The 12,966-nt window shown below is 49.0% G+C and overlaps 1 protein-coding gene across 1 annotated transcript in view; it reads right to left on the reverse strand.

The window, feature by feature from the left end:
* Nucleotides 1-6,785: 6,785 nt before the first annotated feature.
* Nucleotides 6,786-12,966, reverse strand: part of LOC122379947 (protein Wnt-5b-like) — a 34,237-nt gene continuing 28,056 nt past the window's right edge. Inside the window, exons 5-8 of the mRNA XM_043362634.1 lie at nucleotides 12,026-12,137; nucleotides 9,892-9,994; nucleotides 8,767-8,934; nucleotides 6,786-8,304 (exon numbers count right to left, since the gene is read on the reverse strand). Coding sequence (XP_043218569.1) covers nucleotides 8,117-8,304; nucleotides 8,767-8,934; nucleotides 9,892-9,994; nucleotides 12,026-12,137 — 571 coding nt within the window. The 3' untranslated portion in view covers nucleotides 6,786-8,116. The remainder of the gene's footprint in view (nucleotides 8,305-8,766; nucleotides 8,935-9,891; nucleotides 9,995-12,025; nucleotides 12,138-12,966) is intronic.

Raw genomic sequence — 12,966 nt, forward strand, 5'->3', positions numbered from 1 at the left:
GTTAAGTATAACACATTTTATGTGATTGTTTCAAGCTGATTTTACTATTGGACGCCCATGGAAGTGTTTTGCGAGACTAAAACCCGTCTGTTAACAAAGGGACCTTCCCACCTTAACCCTCGCCGGCACAGGGGGGTTGATGCAACCCCCCTAAGGTTTTTCGCGAATAACTCGCGTAAAAAGCGGCCGATCGCGACGAAACTTTCAGTACCCTCGCATTGATCAATTTTACACCTACCCTGAAAATTTCATGACCCTGAACCCAATGACCTTTGACCTGTGACCTCTTTTCTGTGACCATGTTTGGCCGAAATCGCGGTTCGGCGCATGTCGGCTCGCATTAGCCGCGCGTTTGCAAGCTTTTCGTGGTTTCAAACGTTCAAACATGTGATTTGATGTTGCTCCCATGCATTAGGGTGGGTGTCAAGGTCACCTGAAGGTCAGGTCAGGTCATTGACCTTTGGTGACCCCGGGTGACCTCGGTTCACTTTTTCGAGTTTTACATGTTTCTAGGCTAGTTTTTGGAGCTGAATTCGAATTTAGCAACCATTTGAACATTTACGAAGTAGTTTTGGTGCCTTCGTAACATGTTACGAAGCTGTCCGAGGCGGTTGACACGTATTACGAATACCCGTCACAACCCCTACCGGTTGACGTGACCTGACCTGACCCGACCTGGTCTAAATGCTTAAAGACATCATCTATGATCAAAACTAACACGATATTCGTGATCAGCACCCCGGAAAACCACATAGCAGCCACACTTTACGACTTTCTAACAGGTCCCGATTTTCCCGGTTTTCGGGTCATTGACCTGACCTGGAAGGTCACCCGATGACCTAGGACCTTAAAATTGGGTATCATCGGCTTCCTCTCGTGACGGGCAACACGCTCGTTTTTTCCGCGAAGCTCTAGCTCGATCAGGGGCCAAACGCGAGGGGGGGGGGGTCGTACCAGCCCCCGCCCCTTGTGCCGTCGAAGGACTCAAAATGGCCTGTGCCGGCGAGGGTTAACATTAGATTTGAGTTGAGATAGGCAAAATGGGGTCCCTGGCTCACAATTACCGGTTTCGGCACTCACAACATCGAGAAATGCCTTAAATCGGAAATATTGAATTTCAAAATTGCAGCATTTTGATTCAGAGGGGCTAATGCATAGGAATACCCCTCTGAATGTGTGACGTCAGCGCAGATATCTAACGATTTTTAAATGTTTGACTAAAACGTTTTGTAGCACGCGGTAGTATATGCTGCTTTGCGCGCAACAAGTGCCGCACTTTCAGCTGCCAAACTATTGCTTCCAAATAAAGTCGCTAGGAACAGCGGAGATCCCAAAAAGTAAACAAAAGTAAAAGTCTAATATCTTGAAAACCGGTGAATATTTTTCGGTGAAATTTGGTAGATATTCGTTTTCGCTCTTTTTGAACCGAGCGACATCACTTTCATGCCAATTCATAAACTTTTTTGAAGGTGGGAGGGTCCCTTTAAGGAGGGTCCCTTTAAGGTGACCATCCCACCTTGACCCGCGCTGTCCTGGGTGGCGTTTTACGCCCTCCCCCCCCCCCGCCCCCTCAGGTTTTTCGCGAATATCTAAGAACGGCGGCGCGCAGCGCCACCATTTTCGGCACACCTGCTCATACATTTTTTTTCTGCATATGAAGAAATTTTAGACCCAGGTCGTTCAAGGTCAGGTCACGTCAAATGACTTAACATCAGAAAAATTTCAATGGTCGCTGACAATCGCACCGTTCGCAACGTGCCATGGAAACCGTTCGATATTTTTGTCATTTTCGCTCAGGGAATTCACCGCTCGATTTCACACCAGTTTGAGGTAAAATGTCAAAAAAATATCGAACGGATTTCATTTTATAGCGTTTTTGATACTGTCCCACTCCCATGTCTCAAGTTTCAACCTTACGGCATGTATAAAATATATTTGCTAGTGCAATAAAACACCTCATATGTGTTCAGCTTGACGGTTTGGATCGACTGATATGCACAACCTGAGGTCAAGTTTTAAAAATGGCCTTTCAAGGTCTAATTATAGTTCATTCGTCCCGACGAGAGGAACACTATGCTAACGGCAAAATAAATGTCGTGACTCTTGAGTGGAAAGTATTACAGAAAACATTTTGGTAAAAACGGCTTTTTTAGAGTTTTTGCTCTCTGGAGGCTTAATTGTTGACCTGAGGTCAAATCTGAGATCAAACGCCAGCAAAAAAAAAAAAAAACGTCGAAAGGGCTTTTGACTGCATTTTTCCGCGGGCAGCTCTTTTGGTTCAGAGTTAAGCACCAGTTTTTCGAAAATATTGAAATAAGCAAAATTTGGCCTTTCCTGACCTCTGGTGACCTGGCACTTGACTTGACCTTAAAAATTACCCAAGTATTTCCTTAAATATCTTTTATGCTTTTTCGAATGCCGCTTACTGCGTGTCGCTACGTGGCCCAACCCCAACAGCCGAGTTAGAAGAGGGGACGTGAAGACGACCCCTTCCCCCCCCCCCCCAGTACATCACGGTAAACTCAGAGCACCAGCACGGCGCGGTTTAACATTAATTTTGAGCTGAAGTAACTTGATAACTTTTGATATTTCAATCAACTTGCACGCCCTATAACTTCCGTTTCTCTTACTGGCAAAAGAAAATCTGACTTTTTTATTGTGTTTTCAGGGAACGGCCCATTGAGCCTCCTCTGCATCTTGGCGGAGAAGGCGTCAGTGGTGGCGTACACGGGTGACGAAAATTTGGATCACCCCTATCATAACAAGTCCGAAGGAAACGAACGGTGCCGCCTCATTGTGGAGCGAACGGAAGTCTTGTGGGGATCCATGGTTTGGAAGGGAGTCTTTTGCTGTGGGCGACGGCGCACTTTGTGCTCAGTCAACAAACGGCGCACAAAGTGCGAAACACGCTGTGGTTTGTGTGTATCCATGTGCTCCACACACCATTCAATGCTGAGCGTCAGCCACCTGTAGCCGCGAAGACTGAGGTCGAGAAGCTGGCAAAAGAGTGAAGCTGAGCTGACGTGGAGTCGATCCCCCCCCCCCCTGACGCAGTTTGGCGTGTGTCAGAATTGAAATACAGCGCAATGCGACCGTTTCTACAAACATGTATTTCTTGTAAGGGCTGGGGCGAATAGTGCAAGACTAGGCGTTGGTCGGGCATGGCATAATACAGATATGTATGCTGGTTTTGGGCAATGATTCGTTATATATTGGCCAATCCCAATATATAGACTAGCTGCCTGGTAGTGACTGTTGTATCAGCATCATGCATGCATATTGCATAATGCTGATGCGGCAGCTGTTATCATGGGCGGCGAGCCTATACATTGGCTTGAGCCAATATAAAACGAATCAGATCAGCCGTTTCAGGCGGCGCCTGAGTAACACCCGAGTATCGTATGAGTTATCGATGTGAGTACGTCCTGAGTACAGCCCTAGTTTTCACTGAATAGCCGATGAGTTCCAACTGAGTTATGGCCGTACTACCACCTGAGTTATACATTTAGTACCAGCTGAGTTACATGTGAGTTACTTCCTAGTTTTTCATGAGTAATGACTTACTAATACCTGAGTTTGGCCTGAGTTGTCTGAGTAGGACATGAGTTACGCATGAGTACTTACTGAGTTTTATCTGAGTTTTACCATCGGACAAAATGGCAACTCACTTTGTTACTCACATGCTACTCACTTGCAATGAGTTTTGCCCGAGTTTTACCTGCGTTCCGCCCTGAGTTTTACCTGAGTACGCGGATTTAGAGTGAGTTTTACCATTGGACAAAATGGCAACTCAGTCATTACTCAGAAAAGTGAGTAATTTTTTTTCAGTGTATATCGGCGGCTCTGAGGGCTCAACGCCGGAGCCTCTGACGGCCTAAGACGGGACCTTCGCATCGGACGGCCACTCACCGGTGACTTTTGAGGGCCCCACACCGACGACTCTGATAGGGCCAGCACCGGCGTCTGAGAGCACCTTGCTGGTCTCTGAGGACTCCACAGGGCTCCTGAAGACACCGCAGACCTCTTGAGGGCCCCTTGTCGGTCTCTGAGAGCCCCTGTCGGCTTATTAAGGGTTCGAGCCAGCAGCTCTAAGGGTCCCGCACCCGGCTGTGATGACCCCACACTGCAGTGTCTCTGATGGCCCACAATGGCAACTGTGAGGACCCTCACCAGCGCCTCTGAGGGCCACACACTAGCACCTCAGAGGGCCCACAGCGGCACCTCTGGGGCCCCGCACCAATGCCTCCGAGGGCCTCACACCGGTACCTACCTGTGAGGGCCCACACCAGTGCCTCCAAAGGCTTCATAACCGGCGGCCCTGAGGGCACTACACCGGTGATTTTTGGGGGCCTACCGAAGGCACAACACAATCCCTTAATCTTGCTGAGTTTCTACTTTCTATCCCAATCCCATACCGGCTTCTATCCCAATTCCGGCTCAACTAATTAGCAGCCCCCCCCCCCCCCCCCAATGGGTCAGCGGCGCCGCGCCGGTGTCGGTGCCGGGGGCCAGCGCCAGCGGGGCGGCAGTCGGCCACGCGCACTCAATGGTTAGCGCTTATAGCACCGGCGGCTAGCGCACGCCCGGCGTGTTATCGGCCGTGAGCCGCTCCAAATCGGCTGCAGTAACTGGTCGATATAGGCATTAAGCAGATGAGGAGATGGAGGTGGATTGATGACCGGCAAGCTTTTGTGCTTTACGAGGGCGAAGGGTCGAAGTCGGCTGCAGGCTTCTAAGCCGTGAGCGGATTTTATCAGATGCCGGTTCACTATGACCTTTATCCGGGTCCTGGTCCGCTGACGCACTCTTGGAGAGCCGAATCACAGCAAAACTCCATCCGCGACTGTATCTATACGGCTTACGCTTTTCTGAAAACGTCTGCGTTTGGCCTTCTACGGGCCCGGCCGGCCGGACGGCCCCGATTGGCGATCCACCAGTGACGTCAGTGGTAGTGTTAAGCTGATTGGCGAATAATACATGGGGAAAACCGGGACGACATCCCCCTGTGTGCGACTGTGTAAAGGGGGCCTGACACTTGCACGATTTTGTGGCACGCATTGGTACGAATCGAATCGTGCCCGTGCGCATACTAGTCGTAAACTGACGTGAAGTGTGCGTTAACTCGTCGTGACATCGTGCCATGTCGGGGCGAGAACTTTGAAATGTTCAAAGTTTTGGTCACGACAAAATTTCGCGACCGGATCGTGAACTATGCGCAAACTGTTCGTGAACTCGTCGTCAACTCGTCGGGACGGTGCGGAAAGTGCGTAAACTATGCGCAAACTATGCGAAAAGTATTCGTGAACTCGTCGTACCAGCCCGTGCCAATGTGTGGATCTCGGCTTGCTTCGCAGCGCGAAATTTGGGATTGTGTGGTGTTTTTCCCGAGTCTTTTGGAGTTGGACGCCTAGATGGAAAGGTATGACCGAAAATGTATTTAACGGGTCATTTCAGGTCAAAGAGGTCAAACTAGGTCACACGAGCTCAGGTTAGGTCACAGAGGTCAAATTAGGTCACACGGTGTCATGTTAGATCACAGAACTCACCATGAGGTCACGATGGTTCACGCCAGGTCACAGAGGTCAGCCAAGGTCACGGTAGGTCAGTCCAGATCAAACTGGTCACATTAGGTACGGTCAGGACATTTGGGTCGCCGGAGGTCACGATGGGTCAGGTCAGGTCACGGAGCTTACATTGGTAAATGGGAGGTCTCATTTTTATATGGCATGCCCAAGTCGGCACAAATTGCGCAAACTTGTCGTGCCAATGCGGGAAGTGCGTAAACTATGCGCAAACTATGCGGAAAGTATGCGTGAGCTCGTCGTATCAGTCCGTGTCAATGTGTACACTGATGGGCACGCATTCGTGAATTATTCGTGAAATCGTCGTGAACTGGTCGTGAACAAAGCGGGAGCCATCCCAGTTCGTGCACGAAAATGGCACGGCTTGCCACGACAAAATCGTGCCCAAAAGTCGTGCAAGTGTCAGGGCACCTTAAGGATACCCACGGGCCACGGGACGTAAACACTGACTTGTGCTCATGCTGTGCGTAACTGCCATGACTCGTGAGTCCTGTTGGCGCCTGAAGATCTCGCCTGATCAGCTGGAAGTAGATGCAATCACATCAGATTCAATTTGGAACAGCTTTTTGCCCTGTTCGCTACATATTTATCTAACTTGAAGATACGGTAGGCGTGATAGGTAGGTAAACGGATATGCTTAGACGGTCACGGGCCCTTGGAAGACGAACATGAACTTTGTGCTCTGTTGCGTTCCCGTGATGCCACTCAGCCCAACAGTCCGAGGTCTGCGCTGGGTCAGATGCAGTCCGACCGAACTGAGCCTGCCTGCCGCTGGGGGGGGGGGGGGGGGGGGGGTGCTGTCAGCGCCAGCGGGCCGACCCTACAGCGGTTACAATAACCGCTCCGTACCGAGCGACACCGAGAGCGTGCAGCGGGGCACTCCAATGTGGCTATGGACAAGAATGCTTCGGGTTGAGTGAAGTGACCCATCTGGATATTTGACAAATGGGCAGACTCCTTTGGAATGTTTGCAGGGTAGCATACCAGAGTTAAGTATATAAGTGGTGAACTAGTCCGTGGTCAGTCGAATCACTTAAACCGTAAGGGGGTGCAGAAAATGACGAGGTTTTGGATATACCTACGCGAAGCTTAGGACCTACAATGTGTGTAGGCACAGGTGCTTTACGTGCACCCAATGCGTCGTCCTACCGATTATGGTGCGGGGCTCAAGTTAACACACAATTCTAAGTTATTTAAAGATTATTTTGCGACATTTTTATACAAATAAGCTCACGGCATAGGTACGTAAAACACTAAAACAAGGACACGATAAAAACTATTATTATTTTACGTCCTTTTTATACAAATCAGCTCACGGCATATGAAAAACAATTCAGCGACAGACAAGGACAATACCGTTTATACAGTCTCAGACAACGCACAGAAGTGCATAGCGTGGTGGTAGGTATGATAACAGCGAACACATTGAGACCCAAAACAAATTCACTCTGCACCACAACAATGCCATTGAACAAAAAAGGCAGCATTGCCAAATCTATTTCAATCAGTTATCGCCTCTAACAAGTGTAACTATAAAACGTTAAACGGACCTTATCATGACAGTAAAGATTTAGAGAATCGAAACTGAGTGGATATTGCAGAATACCAATTGCTTCATACGTGCCCTTTATCTAACTGTCGCAACTATGTTATTTAGTTACATAAAAAACTTTTTAAGATGCCAACACATAGTGACGTGGAACCGATTTAGATGTGATACAAATCACAAGGGGCGCCTGAATCCTTTCAACTATGTCAAATATTAGCCACAACTGTCGACAGGCCGAGTTCATCCACTGGTGTCGCCCGTTTCGGCCTCAGACATACCTATTGTTTGCACCATCCATCAGAACTTACATCACAAACGTTATGAAACTTGATAGACACGTCTTGCTTTACTGATGTATCTCAGAACCGCTGCATTATAACGGCACGAAACTGACACACACTGTACCGACATCCGTCACTGCATATAGCTAAAACAGCATCCACAGCTAATTGTTGCTCTGTAACGACACTTTCCGCTATAAACTGTAGGTATGTGTAAAAACACCTCTAGCTTGCAGGTCCACTGTAACGGCGCCTTACAACGACATACCTATCCGCCGTAACGGCATCTTCCGCTGACAAATTCACAGAAGCGTTATCTGCGTCTGGTAGCTCAACTGTTCCTGCACTGTTCCTACACTGTCCCTTCACAATTCGTCTCTGAAAGAAGGGCACTTCACTAGTCTCGCTAACCATCATCGTGTTCTGATGCGCCGTTCGTTTTCGGCATGCAGCACAGCGCCTGACGCCATCAGCACTTCATATCGGTGTTCCACTGGTGTTATTAGGGTGGCTCGGCGTCATAGAACTCTCACGTACAAGTAAGTCGGGCTGAGTGCAAACGTGAGACGTCCTAATACTGCCCTGATGCCGCCGGCGTGCATAACGCACTCTGCTGGTCGCTGGAGCGCACCATTGCTCATGGCAGCTTGTGCATCCATCATTATACATGCACAGCTCTGAGTTCCCTCCAACTTGGTGATAAACTATTTACATGTGTGCAGTGTTTTTCGACGCGTGCACGCTTGGCACTGCACTTTGCAGCACCAGACGAACTTGCACCGGCATCGTTCGGTAACGGTCACCCGCTGGGTGTTGTAGCCTCGGCCGCAGCAGAGCAGGTCGCAGCCGTCGGTGCCCTTGGAGCCACGCACGCACGTCCTGCCGGCGGTCCCTGTGAAGAGGAGGGAGGAAGGGACTAGTTACGGCTCAGACAGGGGCCGGAACAGGTCAACCGATGTGAGACGGCGGTAGATCTGTCTCTGATAGAATCTAAAGGTGCCTGCGCCCTGCTAGTTTTATGCTAGTTTTAACGTTTATGTCTTAAATTATTGCATTAAAATTTATATGCAAAAACTTAGCGGTCGACTGGCGTATAAAATGTCTCCTGCAGGCTGCCATTCATAATAAACATGTGTATTGTGTTTCTCAATGCTACAGTTGTGACTTGTGAACGAGGTCTAAGTCAATGTCGCTGCAACGACTTCACCGCGAACACTTATCTTGGAATGGAGCGAGGAGGTTTACAACTTACGACAGAGCCTGGCTGCTATGTGGTTGCATTAGCCTGGTGCCTCAATATCTTGATGACTGACAGGTACGACTATGAGTGTTCGCTTATATACCTATAACATACCTGAGGAGCCGAGGGTGGCGTTTCTCCGGCAGTAGTCGGGACTCTCCCGGATGTAGACCAGGTCATCAGCGGTCGGCTGCCGGTAGCTCTTGTTGCGCACCCGCAGCTTGCTTCGACGCGTCACTCGCACCTTCGTGGCACCGTCGTATTTGTCTTTGAGCATGTCCCCTGAAAATGGCAGGCGGCGTGTTAGGCCGGAAATAGGACAACGAAATTCCCAAGCTATTTAATGAACGTGAAATGTTCAATCATAATCCGTGGCAAAAAAACAGGTGCTTAAATGAACAAACATTCATACCTATCCTAGATTTTAATTATTAACGACATATTAATGCCTCTTTATTTTCTAAACATTTTCTTTAAAGAAATCCCTCATACAAAGACCGTCACGATTAAATACCGCACATAATTGACCAGGAACGAAGGGCGAGCCTGTGAAGTGTCAGCCGGGGCGCGAATGACCGCCGCCCCGTGGCGCGTGTGGCAACATCATGAGCGCCGGGTGACGCGATCAACAAGCACTCGGGTGGAGGGCCAGCCCACGATACAGTATCGAAAACAAGCTGTCCGCTCCACCGAGAGGGCAACATCAATAAGCAGAGAGATCGTGCATCCATCTGGCCAATTGGCGAGAGCATGCCGCAAATACCGGGCGTCAAAAACACAGCCGACCGGCACTAAAGTTGAACCTTTTGAACCTTTTAGACGGCATGCCGTTAAGTTGAGCTACTCTGTGAATTGTCTGGTATATGCAATACGATGACAGCCTGCCTACACATACTGATGCGAGATGACAATGCTAGAGCGTCATGAATTGGAGACCGGACAATCTGCGGCGCCGGCACGGATTCTGTGCAGCCGGCCGTCAATAGTAATCGAACAATGTAAAAATATCAGCAGATGCTTATCGATAAAAATAGGACAAATTCAGCGAAAGTCTAATGATAAAAAGTAAAACAGCCATCTCGCTGGCATTGAAGATAAAAGAGATGATAATGCCGATTGCTGATGACACACGCACATGCAAACGAGGCCAATGCATGCAGTGATCAGCTGTGAGACTCTAAGAAACCCTCTCTGTCCAGGAAGACCTATCTGACCATGCTGCTGACCATGCTGCCTTACCGACTTCCCTGAAGGCGGGCAGCCTCTGCCAGCAGGTGACGGCCGAACAGGACCCGGAGACGCCGTGACACCGGCAGTTGACCTTTGTCAGGCTGATCACCGACTGAAAGCAGACAGACAGAAATCGTCAACAGTAACATAAATAATCGCAAACAATATAGCAGATCACTGGTTGATGCGGACAACGCACGTAAAAGGCACTTGTATTTGTCCCTTTTGAGGCCGTAACAATGTAAAAGGCAGTAGGCACTCATACTGTTTCGAAAATATACTTATCAATTCATCACTTCTGATCTCAGCATCTTCAGAAAGTCGCACTCGTAACCACAAAGCCATACTTAACCGGCATGTTTGACAAACAGCCTAGCTCCAGCACCCCTCCTCTGAGCTGTCTTCAGTTCACTGGCACTACAGGTGACGGCTGCCAGACAGCAGACACGCTGTTCCGTGCTGCACTGGCACAGAGCCGCCGCCGGCACCGCTCGGGGGGGGGGGGGGGCACCAAACCCGCCCCTGTGCGCGCTCCGCCTGCCTGGCGTGTAGGCATGTCTGTCTGTACCGTCTGACCGCCACATTGTATACCGTCTGACCGTAGCAGTGTGTGCGGCTGTGTCGTCTCGGTCAGCCGGTTACCAGCCACCGGAGGCGCCAGACAGCCGACAGCTGTGTCAAATAGCCGGCGGCGATCTGACACTGTCACTGAACGGTGACTGAGTGACATCAGTCAACGGCCGGGTGATTGATACAGCTAACTGAACGGTGACTGAGCAGTGAAGTATTCAAAGCCACAATGATAAAGCGGAGCATATTCATTCACTAAACAGTAATTGAATGATAACGAAAGTGATAAGTGACTGAATTATATAGGTTGAACTGAACAAAACAAGCCGCAAGGGCTCGTCCGTCGGGCATTGGTCAGTGCCCATTCTCCAGCTTCCAAAAGCCATTGACTGGACAACTCACAGCAATTAAAAGTGGCGTTTCAGGCCCCGATTTATAAAGTTTGCATGCTTTCAAGGTCTCAACTCCAAGGTCTAGGCTTGAAGATCTGCTCGCGTTATCTTGGAGATATGAGGTCGTTGAACCAAATATTGCCTACTTCCATAGTCCCCTACAAACACAGACTGCCTCTCTGCTCCCTAAAAATACAACGGCTGCGCTTTTTGTGCACATGCCGCACCTAATGAAGGGTGACGTTAGTCCCAGCTGCTCTAGTGCACCTTGGTGTTGTCGCCTTGTTCTCCTCATGGGGTCTGGAGAGTGTCTTCCTTCTCCGACGGACCCACGAGGAAGTGAAATGCCAACAAAACAGTGCAGCTACAATTCAAACACCGTCTGCTATAAACGCCATTTAAAATTAAAATTTGATATAGAGCTTCCAGCCAATGCCTAAATTGGCTGGACTTTGCGTGATTTGTTATCATATTGCGGCTTTTACGATGACTTTTTTACGCGCATTGGTTGTATTTAATGGGTCATGGCTTCGGGCCATATTTTACCAAAGCGCACACGTACAACTAACTGTTTGGCGTGCTGTTTCGCTGTCGCCAATAAAGTTGCCCCATGCCCTCCATCACTTAATCATGCCAATTTATGGTAAACTACGAGGTTCGATCGCGTGCCAACTGGAATTCCGAACGACATGAGTGACAGAACAAAACCTCTTAGATTTATATTCTGAACGTTTATTAATTAGTTTAATCGCTGTCAAACATTGTGTAGCATTGCGTGTCATTGCGTCGGGATTCGGGTGCTATTTATTTACATTTATCTCATGCTTACTGCCAAGCGTCAGCTGCTGCCTGCGAGAATGATAAATGGATTTGGCTCCGAAAGGCATTGCTGTTATCAATACCTGACACCGAACTTTGCACTATACGGGCGACTAATCCTTGAACGATAAACGAGTGAGGGTCGCTAAGACAGCTACCAAAAGTATCCCACGAGTCCAGAGGTCACCTATAAAATATAATGTGCCGAGTCTAACTATACGTCGGTGGTCAGGTGACTGTATATCATAGACTTCTGTAAACTTACAGAGGTCTGTGCGTAAGTATAGGTCAGTATAGGTCAAACATACCTACTGTTTGACAGTTTGAGTGCAGTGGATCTGTCCGTACCGGTACGTCCATACCTTGGCACCGGCCCGGTTGTTGTGGATGTTCATCAGGGCCCGCGCCTGTCGCCGTGAGCCGGCCCGGAACCTTCGCTCCCGTTCACGGATGTCGGCGAACGTCCGAGCGAACCTGGCAAGGCAAAACAGGAGGCGGGGATGAACAGGCTGCTGAGGACAGACCGCACTGCCGCGCTGGACAAACGTGTTGCTGCAGAGCAGCGGCTGACATGGAAGACCATTTTCTAATCTGTGCTTATTGACCTATGTATAACGAAAAAAAACGTTGGAAATTACTTGACGGGGCATTAGTTTTACTCCTACATGCCCGCTTTTCTTATGCATCGCTTCTGAGCTAATATGCATTGTATTGGTAAACTTTGTCAAGAGTAGGTACCTAATTCGTGTTTCACATGGAACCACATATGAGAACGTTCTATTAACACGTTCTATTACTCCGTTGTTGCTGAAGCCTAAATTGCCAGCTCAGAGCACATTGGATAGGCAAGTCATTTAGGGAATAAAACCGACATCATTTCAAAACTACCGGACTTTCCGTAACGGCCTGCTCTGAAAGTCGACCCGACCCGCATTCCACTTTGTGAGTAGGCCATACCACACCTCGTGGCAGCCATAACTTAATTACCCACCATTATCGCCAAATTGATAATGAATGTGCCGACTGGAGGGTGTCATTAGCGTCATAAATCACGCCTATACGAAGCGGCATCCGGCCTCATACAGTGCCGGTCACCGCCGAATAGCACACGGGGGATTGACTTGACCTGCCTCACGGAACTAGACTGACCTGCTAGCATGGTAATGGGAAGTAATTCTGATTTGATACAATACAATAAATCACGCCCCGTTACGAATGAGCGTGTCCGCCCCTAGCGGAAAGTGGGCTAATATATGAGCCCTGCATGAATTACGAGCCGGGCGGATAGTCACGATATTATACT

This window comes from Amphibalanus amphitrite, unplaced genomic scaffold (assembly GCF_019059575.1).
Source record: "Amphibalanus amphitrite isolate SeventyFive unplaced genomic scaffold, NRLGWU_Aamphi_draft 000087F_arrow, whole genome shotgun sequence".
Lineage (NCBI taxonomy): Eukaryota > Metazoa > Arthropoda > Thecostraca > Balanomorpha > Balanidae > Amphibalanus > Amphibalanus amphitrite.